The 18,827-nt window shown below is 37.1% G+C and overlaps 3 protein-coding genes across 6 annotated transcripts in view; 1 reads left to right on the top strand and 2 right to left on the bottom strand.

Annotated features, from left to right (window-relative positions):
- The window catches only part of LOC124640127 (kinesin-like protein Klp98A), a 42,411-nt gene extending 42,186 nt beyond the window's left edge, over positions 1–225 (bottom strand). The window contains exon 1 of the mRNA XM_047177787.1: positions 179–225. Coding sequence (XP_047033743.1) covers positions 179–225 — 47 coding nt within the window. The remainder of the gene's footprint in view (positions 1–178) is intronic.
- Positions 226–1,014: 789 nt separating this feature from the next.
- LOC124639969 lies at positions 1,015–2,040 on the top strand. 2 transcript variants are annotated; one of them, XM_047177506.1, is made up of 3 exons: positions 1,015–1,075; positions 1,269–1,447; positions 1,873–2,040. In XM_047177506.1, exons 2-3 carry the CDS (start codon positions 1,285–1,287, stop codon positions 1,938–1,940), a joined length of 231 nt encoding a protein of 76 aa, XP_047033462.1. In that variant the 5' UTR covers positions 1,015–1,075; positions 1,269–1,284; the 3' UTR covers positions 1,941–2,040. The 2 variants fall into 2 exon arrangements, with proteins under 2 accessions (XP_047033462.1, XP_047033463.1); XM_047177507.1 differs by having other exon boundaries at positions 1,019–1,112.
- A 254-nt stretch (positions 2,041–2,294) lies between these two features.
- LOC124639967 (bromodomain adjacent to zinc finger domain protein 1A) overlaps positions 2,295–18,827 on the bottom strand; it is a 28,780-nt gene continuing 12,247 nt past the window's right edge. The window contains exons 10-25 of one of the 3 annotated variants that reach the window (XM_047177503.1): positions 18,035–18,269; positions 17,448–17,624; positions 16,763–16,941; positions 15,836–16,018; positions 15,068–15,238; positions 14,586–14,718; positions 13,967–14,161; positions 13,077–13,351; positions 11,138–11,250; positions 10,450–10,622; positions 9,567–9,650; positions 7,708–7,819; positions 7,269–7,348; positions 6,713–6,843; positions 6,075–6,238; positions 2,295–5,607 (exon numbers count right to left, since the gene is read on the bottom strand). In XM_047177503.1, coding sequence (XP_047033459.1) covers positions 5,442–5,607; positions 6,075–6,238; positions 6,713–6,843; positions 7,269–7,348; positions 7,708–7,819; positions 9,567–9,650; positions 10,450–10,622; positions 11,138–11,250; positions 13,077–13,351; positions 13,967–14,161; positions 14,586–14,718; positions 15,068–15,238; positions 15,836–16,018; positions 16,763–16,941; positions 17,448–17,624; positions 18,035–18,269 — 2,571 coding nt within the window. In that variant the 3' untranslated portion in view covers positions 2,295–5,441. The remainder of the gene's footprint in view (positions 5,608–6,074; positions 6,239–6,712; positions 6,844–7,268; positions 7,349–7,707; positions 7,820–9,566; positions 9,651–10,449; positions 10,623–11,137; positions 11,251–13,076; positions 13,352–13,966; positions 14,162–14,585; positions 14,719–15,067; positions 15,239–15,835; positions 16,019–16,762; positions 16,942–17,447; positions 17,625–18,034; positions 18,270–18,827) is intronic. The other 2 variants (XM_047177504.1, XM_047177505.1) reach the window with 2 other exon arrangements.

The raw sequence follows: 18,827 nt of genomic DNA, 5'->3' as shown, positions 1-18,827 counted from the left end.
GGGGGTACACTGATAAACTCTTGTATCATAACAGTGGACATAAAAAATTATATGCTACAGTCAATTATCAGCATAATAGACGTCAGAATCATGGAAACATCAGTATTTCATGCAATACGTTAACTCCCCCAAAACATTGGGTAAAAATTGGACTTTCCTGAGCATGGTATCTACTGACCTTTGATTGAATGGGCGAACCCTTACAGCCACTTTCACCGAAGCCATTGTCACACATTATATTGTCAATAATTCCAATTTTATTTTAAAATTACATTTATCCACAAAAATACGACACCACAAACCAAGTTGACATTTTTATTTGATTGACATTTTGTACAATGACGTTGCAACATGGAAAAAAATATTTTGTATTACACTTGCTATAACAAAACGTATTATTTTACTAATTTTAAATATATTTCAGGAAATATGAAAACTCAACTAATTATTGTGTTTTTACGGCTGTGAAAAATCCCAAAAAATAAGCATTAAAAGCCCGCGAAAAACATAAAAACATTTGTTGTCTATGCTGTCTAGGGTCACGACTAGTAAATAGAAGTTAGTTACATAGTCGAGTCTCGCTTCAAAAAAATTGTTACCACTTACTATACCAAATAACGCCTTACCATGCATCGTGTTTTCTACTGTAAAGTAAACAACAAAAAACACATGTAAATTAAATACTGAAAATTTTAAGTAAAAAGAAAACTGTGTGCGATAGATTACCTTTTCATTTATTTATTTAATACTCTATGGAGGACTTACAGCCAGCTAAATAAAAACTAAACAATATAGTTATAGTCGACAGAGAGCCAATTAGAAGTCCTCGCTTATAATAAACTCGACTTTAGAATAGAATAGAATAGAATAGAATTTTTTATTTTTGCAAATATGGGTATACAAAAGTTCTTATAATTATAAAATTCAGCCATATTTTACCAACTTTAATCGACTATAATTTAATTTTAGTCGAGTTACATAATTTTATCGTTGACCAGTAGCACAGAGTACTTTATTATGACCAGTAGTAACTTTGAGTTCTACTCTATTGCTGTCGATTTTCTGTCGCAAAAAGGTTAGGATTCTTTTATTTTATTAGACAAAAATAATCGGTAAATATAATTAAATCTTTGCCTAATAAATCTTCTATTTACCCAAAATTCAATGTACAATGTGTCTCCTCTAATAAAGTTTTATAAAAACAAGAATGACATTGGAGGTAAGTTGGGGTAACATTACATAATAATTTGTGCATGTTCTTCCGTCAGATAGCCGAGCATCACGATGTCGGACTCCGCGGGTCGCCCCATGAAATTCCCCTACACTTTCAGCGCTAAGCTGGCGCAGTTCCCCTTGAAGTTCTACATTCAGAACCAATGGATCTGGAAATACTGGGCTATCGGTATCGTGGTCTCCCTTCCCGTCTTCTACAAGATCAACAAACTGGGTAAGTTCTAAAGAAACTATGTACTTTAGTTAGTAACTGTAGTTTTTGTGCAATACAAAGTTACTATTGTGAATACATGAGGTTACAGAAAGACCCAACTCAACAAATTAAGCCACCCTAATGTATGAGTGAAGTACATAGCTAGTTTCCGAGATATTGATTGATATTAATGGTACTCCTTGCGAAATCCAGTGCTGTTCGATAATTAGAGATTCAGTTCCTACTCCAAAACAGTTACTATTTATTTTTATGGCTTTGAAAATTGGTCAGTGGGTCATCTTAGGGGCGGACTTCAATATTACAATTTATTTATTTATTTAGCTATTTATTATTTACTAAGCCTAGTGTTGGCTTCAAACTCCCCCCCACCCCACTGAAACTGTATTTAAGACTTCACAATTACATGACTAATTATTTGTTTCCAGCTAACTCCCCTGGCAACGTAGCCAAATGGGCAGAGATCAGGAGGAAGGAGGCTGCTGAGCACCACTGAATGAATATATTCTGTCTATACCAATAGTACTGGGTTATAAGAAAACCGATTTGTGTGATTTATTTATGTTGTAAGCGAATATTAAATCATGTAATAGTTATACATTGGATCTCTTATTTTTATCAAAAACTACCTAATGTAAACTTTTTCAGTGTTTCAACATACCATGTTTGTATGTTTGTCAGACAGGGTCTTCATTCAATGGCGATTGGCTAAGAATGTATGGAACCTGGTCCAATGACCTATCTAAATGATTAAATAGTCTGCCAAATGTAGTGTCCTTAACATCAGAGAAATAGTTGATGAATCCATTTGAGAGGTTCCAATGGGAAAAGTCTAAATAAAAGTAGTATAGCAACTGTACGTGGGTCTTTATTCACTACAATATAAATTAATATAAAACTTATAAATTACATAAATAAATAATCGCAGACAAAATGATCATCATTATTACGGAAACACAAATCACTGAGAACAAGATTTTACAGTTTATTATGTAGGAATGCACTGGTACGATTTATTTGTGCAGTCGGCCACTGGCATCACAATCAAGCAACTGCTTACTGCAATCACAAACATGCTGAATTAATACTAAAAATCGCAATGTAACATAATTAGTGTGACCAACTACACCATACAACAAGGTTGCTTGACAGCTATACTCAATCTTATTTTGAAAGTATTGATTACTCACTACAATTTAAATCACATTAATATAGCAACCATGTCTAAACTACACTCATTTGTCTCCCTAATATCAAATTAAAAACATCGGCTATGCCTCAGTTAAAAAAAACCAATGCTGTTTCAACTCAAAAAGAAAACAAATAAAATTTAGTAAAACAAAACACAACATTGAGTTCGATTGATCGAAATCACGAGATTTAACTGTTGTATGAAAAAAGCTAGTTTCAAACTTATGCACTAACAATTTTTAGAACTAAAACTAATGTCTAAGGGTTTGTAATGGCCCATGATGAGCACGCGCGGTCCATCAGAGGCCATCGTGTACCCGTGAGGGTTGCCACTAGCGCTACACGAGCTTGTAACGTTAAATATTTCATAATATTTGGATTGATTTGCGCCGTACACGAGTGCTGTTACTGGAATTATAGTATATAAATGCTCGTCACCAACTGATGTAGCGAGCCAGTGCGGGCATATAACGTGGAACACAAGCCTTCACTGTCACGTTACTAAACATTACATGAGGTTCACTAAATGCAGGCGATACGACAAACATGACGATCTGTGACGAAATTACATCAATGAACATATTCGATTGCAATTATTACACAATTCACAATAATCAGTTGTGACAATTGATATTTTTTTCTATAAGGGACAAAACCAAAGATTTTATCAATATTTTATTTACTATTGTCCCCTTTTGTCAAAACTATATTTTTCAATTTAACTCTAACACATTATAAACAAAGTTTTCATTAAACATTGTCAAATCTAAATTTTTCCTCTCAGGGCATTTTATGTAATATAATTTATGTTGCAAAAATAATGTACTTAGATTATAGCTAATTTAGGTCCTGTGACCATTCAATCGCACGGAATTAAAAATTGATTGCTACGATAAGCTCGCTTTTAGTACTAAAATTATGATTTGTGATAACCTAAATAAACGAAAAAAAAAAACTACTTTTGCATACCTTCCAAGTTGTAAACTTTTTGGGTATTATTCGCAATGGATAATCTCTGCATTATCTTAGAAATTAGGCGTTTTTGGCTTGAGAGCCTATATCAAACACTAATATTATATTATGTACACGTCAGCTACTAAAGTACAAATTATTTACAAAAGTTTAATTTAACGGAATACTTTCTAGCGTTTGTACGTGAGGAATATTATGAACTATCGATTTACATATTATAGAAGGCGATTAGAATAAGTAGCATACTTGGTAAGATGATTATGAAATAATGTTTGATGTCGAGTACATAAAGAATTGACCTTTTTTCAACATAATTACATTGATTGACTTTACGATTGGTCCTTATGCAATTTTATTATGATTTGAGTCAGTAACAACTTAAAATGTATACCTACACATAATTTGGCTAATTTATCCAGAAATATTGAGAGGTAGCCAGGCAGAGTACTTAAATAACTTCTACATACATTATTTTTGCTATTTATTAAAGTCTTGCAGCCTTTAAGTTGTAATAACATGAGGTTGTTTAGTTTTACACAGATTTTATGAACATTTACTTAATTAATTTCAATTATGCCCTAAGATCGTGTAAACACTACTTTTATACAATTGACATGAATGCTTACTAATTTACGATATTATTAACTTTTACCGGTCATTGTCGACATTCGCCTTTAAAAGCAGATATTATGTCATTCTACAAACGGCAGTTACCAGCACTTTGCGTTTACAAATAATTTTAAAAGATAATGTTTTTTGATCAATCAAGATTAGTGAATTTGTCATACATTCTAGTAAGTGATTTTAAATAATTTTATTTGTCTTTTATCATGCTCTTTAGATATTTTATTACTTTGATTTTTTGTAGTCAAGTAAGTTAAATCCCTGAATATTTCTCAGGGCTTGTTTAAATACTGTTCCACAACAATATTATGTATATTTGGTTAGCTTCGATGGTTTGTTTTGTGACAGAAAAATATTAAGAATTGACCATCAATCAATTCCTAATACTCCTACAATATCGGTAGCGGTCTCGCTCGTGCCCCTTGGGATCTACTCCGCGTATCTGGTTAAAAATTGATTTTTTTAAATCAGACATGTAGTTCCTAGATAGCCCGTTCAAGCAAACAAACAAACTCTTTAGCTTTATAACATTTAAGTCATACAACAAGATCAGTGACAGGCTTAGGCCCACATTCAGAAACAACGTAACCATTTGAAAATTGAACATAAAAATTCAATGAACAGTTGTTCTAAGAAAACTGATGTTTATGTTGTCAGTGAATTTAGGCCTTATTTACACTATTTCATACAACATCAGGCGGCCATATTCTATATCGACTACAAATTTTCATTTCAATACTAACGTACTTCTACATTAAGTACGCAACACATAATACATTTAAAATGGAACTTTATGTAGTACAGGATAGATGCTGTATTTGTGGATGGGTGTATTTTGTAGATATTCGACAGTTACAAGTGAAATATTTCTTTAACACATACATTATCACAAAAAAACATGTATCCATACTAAGACAACACGATTTAACAAGCTAGCTCAAGGCAAATGATCAATTTTAGAACTTTCAACTGTACAGTACAGTTTTTTTGTTATTTCTTAAATGGCTTGTCAGTCGTCACCAAGATACAATATAGAAAATTACTGTAACTTGGTAGATTTGAAACTAGCACATTTATAGCTCAATAACACACACAGACACAAGAACATTCACTTTTAATTTCACTTGTAATATGTAGACCCGGCCACAAACACGACAGTCCTCCCAATAAAGCCAGATATATCACTAGTACGACACAGTATGGGGTGAGTTCAGTGCACTTTCGCCCGCTTGGACGGCGGCGCGTCGTCGTGCTCGCTGGGCGAGGTGCGCTTCACGGAGGACGTCTCGGAGGCCTCCAGCTCAATCTCAGGGAGAGGAGGCAGTTCCAGGTCTGCGCAGCGCTTGTTCATGTATTTTTCTAGGCGGGTGCCGGCTCTGGAAGAGATTGGGTTGGATTACATATTATTTCTTGTTAAGATCTAGATAGACAACAAGCAAATTCTTTGTCGAATTGAGCTGTTGTCAAGTTGATTTGATGTGCAAACTATTATCGACTTTATCTTCATTTAAATAAACTCTAAAATCGGTCAAAACAAATGACGAGCATCATAGCAAGCACATGAGAAACATCGATTATATTTTTAAAGTGAAAAATGCTATTCAATAAGCAAGATTACTTTTCATCATTTCAGACACAATCCTACATTGCTTATCCATGGTGTAGTCATGTATGTTGGGTCTTTTAAAGGGACTACAGCCCTCAATTTGTTTCGATATTTCTTCTCAAGGTAATTAAACAAGAAATATCACTTTCTAACAAAATTAAAAAGGTTTCAACCTATTTGTAAAATAAATATCATTTATCCTGGTGTGCGAAATAGTTCAATAACAACAATACTAACTTGGCAACAGGATGGTCATCCTTATTATACGTATAGCAGTTGAGGAAGACGAGCGCGGCGTCAGCGATGAGATGCTCGTCGGCCGTGTAGTCGCCGGCCTCCAGCTTGTTGCGGATGGTTGTGAAGTCCATCGGCTGGTCTATCACTTGTAGGTAGTCGGGGACCTGGGGATATAGATTTACACATTAAATTTTAATTTTAAAATGCCCTGCCGTATCTTTGCTTGATTGATCACACTACCTTCGGAACTGGTCAGATTTACGATTTCTCGGTGTTAGATACCTCATTTATATGTATGTAATGCGCGTCACGTAGATTTGCAATTCTAGCCATTTGACGCATACGCAGAAGTGCTTTCATATTTTTTCGACCATTGCGAAGTCAATAGTAAGACAATATCATAATAGCAAGTCAATAGTCAGACAAGCAAAGCTTTTCGACAATATCTGTACGGTTAAATTAATAAGCCGTCATATGGCTAACTTCAGATTGGCAAAGTTACGTGGTGCGTACTATATCCTGGAAGGCTAAAGACTACTTTATGTAGGTGCCTCGAATAGTTCTCACGGTACTTGGGTGAAACCCGTGGCGAATGCTGGCAACATTTCATATGACTATCACGATACGATATGACTTACATCTTCAAGCGAGACGGGCTCGTAGAAGGGCCAGCAGTCCTTGTGCTTCATGACGTCACGCAGCAACGTCTGTAGCTGTTCCGTGTGCAGCGGGGACACTCGACTGCTGCGCTTTTTGCTTGGCTTCTCTTCTGTAATATTAACAGTTCAAATATGTTTAGAATAATTTATAGGTATATAAAACAATGTTGAACGGTTCTTTAACCTACAGAGAGACATATGTTGCTGGGGAGTTTGTTACGCCACTTCTTCGTCCCAGCAAAACCACATAGGAAGTGGTCGCTGGCTTTTGTCGTTCTGTTTTCCAGCCAATTAATGTTTAGTTATTTATTTAGGATTCCTAATCTTTTTGTCTATGGCATGTCAACAACTGTGGAAGAACTAAAATAAAATTTAAGCTAGGTAAGACATATTTTTGGTCAGTCTCAATTGATGCCTAAATTGTCTATAGCAGCCTATACCATTCCATCCATTCATCCGTAGGCTATGTTGAGTTATGCAGCTAACTTCAAACTTCAAACATACGTCGTTTAAAGTTTAAATGAGGATTACATACCATGATGTCCATTCGTGAGTGAGCCCTTTGATCTTCTAGTGGAGTGCCCGCTTGTGTTCACGTCTTCGTGATTTTTTGGTCTACAAAGACAAAAAGACAATATTTATTAAACACCACATTTATCAGACTTGTTCATGAATCTACATATTTTTACTAATATTATAAAGCTGATGTATTTGTTTGCTTGTACAATCTAATCTTAAGAACTACTGGACCAATTTGTACGGAAATTCAAAGTTATTCTATTCATCGAGAAAGGTTATAGGTGCTCATGCGCATGTGCACAAGATAATTAGTAGACAAAGGTAATTTCTGACACAGCTATGACTTTCAAAGTATAATTACTTGTTACAATTCACCGTCAGTGGCTGACAGGTGGATTTGAGACAACTGTGAACGCAGAGCCTGTGAAACTCGAAGAAGAAAAAGGTACACTCACTTTCGTCCTCTCTTAGCAGTACCATTGTGCAGTGGCGATGACTCCTTGCTGCTTCTAGCGCGTTTGGTCTTCAGCTTCACCAGCGCAGTATTGTACTCACTGTCGTCTGAGTCTGTAAGGGAAATCATGTTAGTTTCGAGTTGTAAAGGGTGACGCAACGGAGTAAGTAATAAATGGAGATATTGTGACAGCGGTTGAAATATGTAACTGAAGGTATTGAATGCCTCGTTAATAATAGGATGTCAGTGACAAGTATTATGGAAAAATCACAGATAAAGAAATTGTTAGTAATCTTTTAGCAATTTTAAATTTGTTTACACCAAAATCTCCGCCAACTAGAAGTTATAGGCAGATAAATTGAAAAATTATCTTTTTTACCAAGGGTCACCATTATTTTTTTTACATTTTAAACTAAATACATATTTCTGTGTCTTTTCACAACTCATAATCTGTTACTCCATTTATTGAATACTCCGTGTAATTATTATGGAAGGTGATGTGTAAGCGATTCTTGATGGGCGTGTTAGTGAGCGCTTACAAGCGGTGTTAGAAAGCGCTTAAACAGATAGTTACACAGCCCCAGAGATTGAAAGTATACATAGTAGTTTGAATAAGGTATATTTTTCATGAGAAAAAACATTTTTTTTTTAAGAATCCCGATTGAAAAACAGTCGTCTTCGTAAATTAGTTTCTTCGTGCGTTATACAGCTGTTATATTGAATTGATATTGATAACAGTCCAATGATCTTTTTGACTGTAGATCAATTCTTAACAGCAGTAACTTTAAAAATATTAGAGATTTCCTAAATCCTTCACAAGTAAAAAGTTATTAATTCAAAAAAAGACACAGGTATAAGCATCTTATTAACCCTGGAAGTTTTAAAAATGGAATTTTACACCGGCATGCGATATAAAAGGGAATATTGGCGGCAGACATCACAGAAAATAAATAAAAATAAACTAAAATACACCGAAGGAATACACCAACGCCGTGCAAATGAAGATGCCAAGCTCATGAGAAGGTGGTGAAGGTATGTACAGCAGCCCACAGACAGATGATATAACTTATGTAACGACCAGTCACTTGGCTACGGAACTTATTGTTTTACATGAGTCAATCGAAGAATCATTTTAATATCTAGCATTGAGTTTTTATATAGCCGTATTGTAATCGGAATTTTCTGAATATAGAAATAGGACAGAAATATGAATTTTTTTAACCGGACAAAAATATATTTTTTAATTCAAAACTTATTCTTCTGGCACACTACTGATAACGCTGTCTAGAAGTTCTGACTTCTTTTCATTTGACTGGATGCAGCCAAGCATTACGTTTAAAGTAATACAGAGATGAAAAATGTGTTTTTATAGATATAGTATTGTATATATATATTGATATGGTGAATTTTTATGTATTAGTTTATAAGTATTGTAATCTACGATATATGTGTATTTCTATTTTATGGGCCCTAGTTGCCTGAAATAAAGGAATAAATAAAATAATAAAATAAAATAAAAACATTAAACAGTGGTATGAATGGTGGTAATGTAACGAGCGTACATATGCGATACAAGTGAAAACATTCGATACTCCTAACTTTATCTCTGCTTTACACATGATGTTGTAAATTATGAAAATGAAAAATTACTTCTGTGGCTAAACCACTGAATGGATTAGGTTATTTTTTTACAATTCGCCATAGAATATCTTAAGTATATGGGATAGGATTTAATGTCATTAGGTACGACACACCCGATATACATATTTTTCGTCAGATATGAACTGAACCATAGGCTGGAATAATCTAGAACGTTCGATTGACTCATGTAGTATTCCGTAGCGGTGTCGTGTGACGCACCGGTGGAGTGTCGCGTGTGCAGCGCCCGCGTGTAGTGGTGGATGTTGGCCACGGCGGCCGCCGCGCAGCGCCGCCCGCTCGCCTCTAGTGTTATATACCAGTTATTTATTTATACTATTGTAGGGCTTATTTATTAAACTATTTAATAATAATTTCGTTAACTTTCAAGTATTTTGGGGATTAGGTTTTCGCATCTTCCATCCTCCGAGCCTTTTTCCCAACTATGTTGGGGTCGGCTTCCAGTCTAACCGGATGTAGCTGAGTACCAGTGCTTTACAAGGAGCGACTGCCCTATCTGACCCCCTCTACCCAATGCCCCTTGGTTAGACTGGTGTCAGACTTACAGTGTAAAAGTATACGTCAATTTTTTTTTGCATTTGCATCTTATCCATTTTAACCATTTTACTGTCCATGTTGTAGACACAATAGTTAAATAATTGATGAGTATCACATATGGCGAATGAGACAGGGAAGTTATTAACTCCTCAATTTTCTCTTTCAAACTATCACAGATAGATAACAAATGAATTTTAATTCACTATATTTTTTCTAAAAAAATCTGCTACTTGCTAAAGCATTAAAATGGAACATTATCGCTGTAGAAAGAATACCATCTATATTACATTTACTGATATTTTTTTTAACTACACAAAAAAACTTGAAATGACCCCTACCGCTGTGGGTTAGCAGCGTTGAGGGAGTGTCAGACTTACTGTAAAATGTGGTTTTAAAAAAGTACCAGCTTTTGTACCACCTGTAGATCAAGGTCCCAAACAAAATAAGTGGACTAAAACCACGTTTATAATAAGGTGGATACCGACTAATAACCGTCGTGTTCCATCGTAGGCCTACTGACAGTTAAGTAAAGTCAAGAGTGACTGACCTCTAGTAGGAGCTAGACAGTTGGCGCACTGCCAGCGCTTGGCAGCGCGGGAAGGCCGGGGAGTGGCACACTCCGTGTGGTACCGCGCGGAGCAGGCGGCGCAGCGCGCGGCGAGGCGGCCGCCGCTGCCGCAGGCCCCGCATACCGCGTCCACGCATAGAGAATCATTGTCACTGTAAGAAAGAGGTTATTTTTGCTGTTACTATACATACAAGTGATTACTACACATGTATATGAGCTAAACTATCGTAGCTGGACGCCTTAAATTCTAGGCATCCATCCACAGAGAAAGCAGTATACAGTCTAAACTGACAGGAAAACGATAACGTTAATTCTGCGAGACAATAAATCGAGGCTGGGATACAATATGCTGTTACTACTTTCATGCATATGCACATATACAAAAGGGGTATTATGCAAATACGTACACGCACAGAGGACAGTTGCCAAGCAACCAAACCAAAGCCACAATAAACTGTCTCGCAAAAATCAACGCTAAAAAGTTATGTCATAGATTTGCACAAAGTAACGCCTGATTCAATCATTTACGTTCATGTGTCTAAGACCGATAACGTTCAATAACTTAAAACAATTATAGTTACACTTGCAATAAAATGATTCGGTCATTCAATACATCCAGTATAAAAATTACATACTCTATTGTAATTTCAATAAAAATAACTGTTACCTATTGTCCAGTTCTTCTTCTACATCATCATCAGAGAAGAGTTTCCTTCTCTTCCGCGGCGTCCGCTCTTTGGGCTTACACTGATCGCAGAACCAGTCTCCTTCAGGCACTTTCTGTGTAAATAACATAAAAAATATGTTTTTAAAATTATGTAGACTAAGCGGACATAGTGTACCTACAGCTATATAATACTTATCTAAGCATTCCTCGTACACAATGTTGGATACTTAATTTTATGCAGTTGTACTGATAATGTCGGGACAAATAAATAAATAATGTCGGGACACCTTTTCACACACGGTCAGTTAGCCCCATGGTAAGTTATTAATTAACTTGTGTTATGGGTGCTAACACAACTGATAAACTACACATAGCTACATATATACATATTTATAAATACATATTGTAACACCCAGACCACGGCCAACAAGCATGCTCATCACACAAATGTTGACCGAACCGAGAATCGAACCCGGGACCTCAGGTTCGGCAGTCCGGCATGGTGACCATTGCGCCATCGAGGTCGTATCAAAAAAGCATAATACGATCATTAATTTGATTTTACAAAATATTGATACCACATCTAAGGGTGAAGTTTCACCATTTAACTTTAGCGATAACCGAACATTCAAAGTTGCTAAATCGCCGATTTGACCAATGATCTGCAAGTACACGGCTGGTTATGATTTGGTTATAGTTAAATGGTGGAACTGTTTCTTAGTTAGAGTGTACCATGTACCATTTAATTACAATCATATAAACAGCCGTCAAACCGCCGATTTGATCAATGAACTTTAGGATTCTCTAATAACTAACTGCATGAAATTAAATATTCAACAATAATATCACACGAAAATCACTCAACAAAATGGTAAAGAATCACACGAAACTTTCTGCATGTAAAGTATAATAAACGTAGTTCCAAAACAAACCTTTCGATACCATCTCGACTGTTGGCGTGAAAACAATGCATGTATATGTAAGTGCACTCGTTAATATTGTGAAAACACAATTTCAACTTTAATGTAAGCTAAATAATGTACAAATAATATTAAATACAAGCTTATATGAAAAATATGGTGCAATTAACTGTAATTATCAACTAGCTATTTTTTTTTGTAATTTTATATAAAAAAATTTAAATAATATGTTGAGAAATAAATACCTATATGAACTAAAAATTATCAACTAGCTAGGATATAATTGAAGTCATATGTAAACTACGTATGGTTTAATTTACCTTGAGGAATATATCTTACACTGAAACTGACACAGGCCATATTTACACACTTATTTGTTGTAGGAACATAATGCTCAAATTAACATTCCACATCATATGACTAGTGTCCTACGAGGACTAACTGCCCATTTGACTTCCTCAAACCAGTTACCCGGACAACTCAATACCCGTTAGTGAGACTGGTTCTCAATTTCTTGATTCTGTATAATGTTTTAAATGACAGCTGGGACCAACCAATTTAAACGGCCTTCATACGGAAATTACCATACCAGAAAAACATTATCTTTTACTCCCTTATTAATAAACACGGACTATAGTTAATCTAGGTTTAAACCAATGACAATATACAATTATTTATTTCATATTCCTTTGGTTATTTGGTTTAACTTTAATCCATGTTTTTTAACTGTTAAAATATAACTACCAGTCATTGTAGATTTTACTGAACAAAACTATCTCCTGAGATACAGGCTATACCTAGTTCAGGGGATAGGGTGTAACGTTTGTGGCATATGAACCACTATAATATAATGTGAAATTATGTGTTACTATACTATCATATTACTTGTATCCTTGTGGTGAGAAATAAAAATGTTTTTTTTTTTTTTTTTTTTTTATTGTTTTTTTAGATATTTTCTTGTTTGTAATGCTGTTGGTGTGCCAATAAATAACAAATAAATCTACAAAACTCATACTCACGGTAAGTTTAGGCTTCAAACAGTACAAATGATGTCCTTTATTACATCCGTCACACAGCAGCATATTTTCAGGGTCAGTCTTCCGCCTGCACAGACGGCAGCAGGCGTTGAGGATGGAGGCCGACCAGGTGATGCTGGAGTCCAGGGTGAAGAGGTGGAGGACGACCTGGGAGTAGCTCTTGCACTCCATGAGGGAGACTTCCCAGCGTTGGAGAGCTTCGAGTTCGAGAGGTTTGTTGCGGGCTTCGCGGTCTTTGCGTTCTTTGTCGTCTAGACCTGGGTGTAGTGTAGAAATAATGTATTGATTTGTTTTTGTTTTATTTCAAGGTAAGTAGTTTTAATGGTTATAAATTATTAATGTAAATTTTTTAAATGTAAAATGAAAGATGCAGGATTTGTATGATGTGTTTCTTTTCTTAGTTAAACTATTATCAACATTATGCTCATTGAAATAGAATCTAAAATCAATAAAATCATATAAGAAGTTTTTAAAATTAAAATTGTGTTAATTAATCTATACTAATGTTATAAAGAGGAAAACTTTGTTTGTTTGTTTGGTTGTATTGAATAGGCTCAAAAACTACTGGACCGTTTTTAAAAATTCTTTCACCATTCGAAAGCTACATTATCCACGAGCAACATAGGCATATATTTTATCCCGGTACGGGCAGTAGTTACCACGGGACGCGGGTAAAACCGCGGGAAAACGGCTAGTTTTGAATATAATTATTGTTTTGATTTCAATGTCGATAAAATAACTTATACACAATCGATATTGTAATGTGAGTTTTTTCCCACAATCTCCACACCATTACAATGTCCAACGGCGACTCGCATTTGCACATAAACAATGCAACTTTTCCACCAACCAATATGATCATTATGACTCACCCAGCGGCCTCTTGAGGTACTTATGATGTATAGCCTGCGACACCTGCAGCAGCGCACCGGCCAGCCCGCGCACCACGCCGGGCGCCGCGCCCGCCGCCGGCAGCTTCACGCCGTTCACCTTGGGGGCTTCCAGATAGTACCCCGGGTCGCGGTATTTGTTTACTGCTATTGATTTCATGTCTGATTCTTCTATATCTGTGGAGAAGGTGGACAAAGTTAGAAGATTTTTCTTAAATGAATAGTCATTGGAATATAAACTGAAATGGGTTGCCACGGCGAATCTGGCGTGGAAGGCGTGCCCACAACCTTAATTTACTTTTGCCGTCACAATTATTTCTTCTTCTACAGTCAACTTCAAGTCAGTGGTAATAGTTTTATAGGAAAATCGTTCTTTAAGGCGCATGACAGTTACCACTAATGTGCAGTTTACTGTACTCCCTCAATATACATCGTGAATGACTACCTCTATTCATAAATGTGCCCTCAACCTTTTTTGAGAGCTAGTTGATTGTTGCTTTGATCTGTTTGAAGTGCTTTTAAAGTTTCTTAAGAACCTGTGAAAGTTCTCTACCTACGCAATAAAAACACCTTTAACTGTAAAATGTCACTCTTAACTCACCGGTGGGTAGTCTTAGCACTCCATCAGGTAGATGGTAGTCGTCTCTGTACTGTTGGTCGGGTCCCCACGTGAGGAAGTCGGCCTGCTTGTCGTAGCCGCGCAACATTATAGTACCACGCCACGCTTCACGGTCCTGGACATAAGGAAATTATAATGTATTCACGAGAAAGATAAAAGCTCATTTATTCAAAGTAGGCTGAAAATCAGCACTTTTTGAAGGTCAAGTTAGCAATAGGAAGAAGCGGGAAGAAGAAATGGTGGAACCAACTCTCTGGCAAAGAAATGAACTAAAAGCATTTTCAGTGTTACTTTTAACTGAAAGCGTCAATTTGAATGTTAAATATCACATGGATTCAGGTAAATAAGTTGTGGTAATCAAAAAGAGACAGTTAAGCATACTTGTGTGAACGAGATTTTTATCAATTTCCCTGAAAATATGGTTCGTTTAATCATGTAATTTTGACCTTAAAACAACCACGTACCTTAACTTTAAGTGCTCCAAGACATCCTTGGAAGATTTTCTCCTCGAGTTCCAGTATGTGATCTCTGAGAGACAGCTCGAGAGCTTCGCAGACAGTGGAGTCATCAGGCACCAGGAGCGAAGGTTGGAACTTGCGGTGCCGCGTGTAGTGTGTTGACGGCGCTGGCGGCGGCTGGGGATGAGTACATAGAGTAAACTAGAGTGGAGGGCATTAAAAGGGTTGTGGTGACCTAATTGGTAAAGAACCAACCTCTCAAGTATGAGGCCGTGGGCTGATTCCAGGTCAGGCAAGTACCAATGCGACTTTCCTAAGATTGTGTATGAATGCATTTGGGATGGCACGTTAGACTGTAGGTCGGGGCTGTCATTGAACTTCCTTGGCAGTCGTTACAGGAAGTCAGAAGCCAGTAAGCCTGACGCCAGTCTAACCAAGGGGTATCGGGTTGCCCGGGTAACTGAGTTGAGGAGGTCAGATAGGGCAGTCGTTCCTTGTAAAGCACTGGTACTCAGATACATCCGGTTAGACTGGAAGCCGACGACATAGTTGAGAAAAGTCGGGAGATGATGATCACTAGAGTGGATGGCATGTTAGTGTTGTTACTATTACAGCCTATTTATCATCCCAATACTGGGCACAGGCCTTCTCTCACACGGAGAAGGATGTTAGTGTTGGTTGTGCGTAAATACGGTGGCGGCGGCGGGGTTGAATGTTCAGTATATAGAGTACACTACAGTCGATGTCATGTTATTATCAGGTATGTATACTTACAGTGGCAGCAGCAGGGTTGAGCAGATGCGTGGGACACTTCGCTAGATGCGGCACGAGGTGCGCGTGCTCTTGCTGCAAAGCATTGCGCAGTTCTCCTTCCCGCAGCCCGCGCTTGTTCAGCGACGCTGTTAACGCTTCTAGTTGGGCTTCTGTGTGGTACACATACCAGCGGGGGCGTTCCGACTGGGGAGTAAAAACAAAGTTAAAAATATATTGATAACAGGTATTAAAATAAAGTCAGTCTGCCCGTGACCATGGATGCTGTAAAGAATCTGAAACGTCGGGATTAAATAATATTAATATAACCGCGATAAATCCGTAAAAGAAGTTTTATTTAAATGTCTCATATTCGCGTACTGTCAGAAATCAATAGGTATTTTAGGGTTCAAACTGCGATAAATATAAGCGCGTCTGCGTATCAGCTACGCAGAAGAACTTCGTAGTATGCGACGTTCTTCGTAGCAACGGCGTAGCACCGCGTAGCAAGTACGTAGCTCGTAGCATCTGATCACAATGCGTGCACGTAATGTAGCACATTTATACAGAACTATGTATGTTTTGCGCAATTCCAGTGTTTATAACGTTGGCAAGAAATTGGTGATTTACTCAACATAGCAAGATATGACCAATGAACATAGGAATACTAATTAGCATCATATTAATTTATAAGACATATACAAATACTTGCAGCTTTCCTTACAGAAAAACGGATATTAGTGACTTCACGAAAATCAAGACAGAATAGATCTGTTATGTCAATCAATCAAAAGTTTATTGTGGATCATAGGTATGTATAGTATAGCTCTTAAATATTTGAACATTTTGATCAGCTATGTCCCACCCATAGGGCATACAATAATTATTACATTTAAACAAGCTACTAATTAAATTAACATATAAATATAGAAATTATGTGGTCATACTAACCTTCCCATGCACAAGACACGTAGTAACATCCCCAGTACACATGAGCAGTTCCCTCAGCTGCTGGGTGCTGGTCTCCAACGCTGGCGGCTTCTGGCTGAGGCCGTTGACGCTGGACAGCGGCTTCTTGGGCGAGCTGCCGCGGGAGTTGCCTCCCGACTCGTTTTCCTTGTCGCTGCCTGCTGGAGTGAGGTTTGGTAGTGAGAATTTGTGGAGAAATTGGGTTTTTATATATGTGATATGATATTTATGTGAAACTCTGTTATTCATTTACTGCAGATTACAATTTATTTGCCGTTATGTTGCGATTGAACATTTAATATTTACATTAGATTCATAATATAAATTGTGTCAAAGAATTACTAATTGAAAAACAATAGATGGATTTGCGATTGTAATCCGCAGTTAGGGATCCTATTTAAAAACTAGGATTTGTCTTCTAGCACTCTTCGGGAGAGAGCTAAACACCTGTGATGATAGTAATTGTTTTATAACTCTGACCTACAAAAATAATGTTAAAAATGTAACTGCCATGTGTGTTTGTGGCATTGCTCTTAAATGGATTAACTGTTTTTTTTTTTTTTTTTTTTTTTATTGAAAGCTGGTATACCGACTATTTTTCTTAAATAGATTTCATGGAAATCAGCAGTCGTATTAATGTTTTATTTATAGTGTAAGTGGTCCGCACCTCGCTCGTACTGCTGGTCGAAGAGCCTGGCGACGTGCGCGAGCGTGTCGGCGGCGTCGGTGGCGGCGGGGCGCACGGGCTTGTGCGCGCACTGGCCGCGCGGCTCCGCGCCCGCCTCCGCGAACAGCCCGCCCACCGACCGCGACACCCAGTAGCGACGGAACGCGCGGTCCGAGCCTGGGGAAGATCATAAACTTAATAAAATATTACTAAAAGTTGAACAGGTTTTTTTTATCTTGACAGGCTTACTAGCAAGTAATTTTTATGAACCCTACAATGCTAAAAGATAAAAAAAATACAGTTTCTGAATTGAGAACCTCCTCTTTTTTAGGAAGCCGATTAAAAACTTCGGCTATTGGAACAGCAAGCTGTCTTCTATGTAAAGTCAAAGGTGTGACGCTGGAACGAACTTTCTTTCAATAACTAAAAGCAAATTTGGTGGAAAATGGGGATCAAACAGTCCACGCGAGAACATAACCTAACCTAACCTGAAAACGTGAAGCCTACCATATCACTATATCTCCGCAACAATCGAAAAGCTCGCAACAAATCATTATTAAAACCAAACATATCAAAAACCAACTCACCAACATAACTAGTATACTCGAACAGCTCCATCTGCATTTCCTTCAACTTCTTCTCATACTCCTTTCTCTTGTCCTCGCTCTCCGCTGTCAGTTTCTCTACAGCAGCCTTGGTTTCCTCGTCGACTTGCCTCGCCTTCTCACCAGATAGCTTGTTCTCTTCCTTCTTGGCTGCTGCTTCTTTGCGAAGTTCTGTTTTTGATGCTAACAGTTGGGCTTCGCGTTTGCGTTCGTTTATCTGTGGTGAGGGAATATTGTAGTGTTGTTGAGTAGAGGATTTATGTCATAAAGTAGTCCAATAATTATTGACCGTACACTAATTAAAGACTAACTGGAAGTTAGCCCCATTTGATCTAATGCTAAAAAAAAATCTAAAGAAGTGGGTAAATGGTCATTATTTTGTGCCTAAAAGCCATCCATGTTCTGTATTGTGTTCCAGGGACGCAGTAAGTGAGTATTTCGAATTATACTACTATGTAATAGTCAGTGCTTATGACGTCATGAATACGACGCCATATTGTAAGGGTGTACCATCTATTGTAATGGTAAGACACGTGTGACGTATATAGAAGTAGTAACATTCTCAATATGGAGTCAATTTATTAGTACATATTTAGGAACACACATTAGACAAATCCCGAAGCCACAACAGGCTTAGGCCCTAAGGAACCATTTGACTGAGAATGACTGATCCCAGCTGACTGACTGAGCGATAGGCTGATGATGATGATGATGATGATGAATGATCCCAAAGACACATTAGAGTTATTAGCCTAAGGATACCAGTATAACATAC

This window comes from Helicoverpa zea, chromosome 20, assembly GCF_022581195.2.
Source record: "Helicoverpa zea isolate HzStark_Cry1AcR chromosome 20, ilHelZeax1.1, whole genome shotgun sequence".
Lineage (NCBI taxonomy): Eukaryota > Metazoa > Arthropoda > Insecta > Lepidoptera > Noctuidae > Helicoverpa > Helicoverpa zea.
The sequence above is the reverse complement of the archived record's forward strand: the minus strand, read 5'-3'. Positions and strand labels throughout refer to the sequence as shown.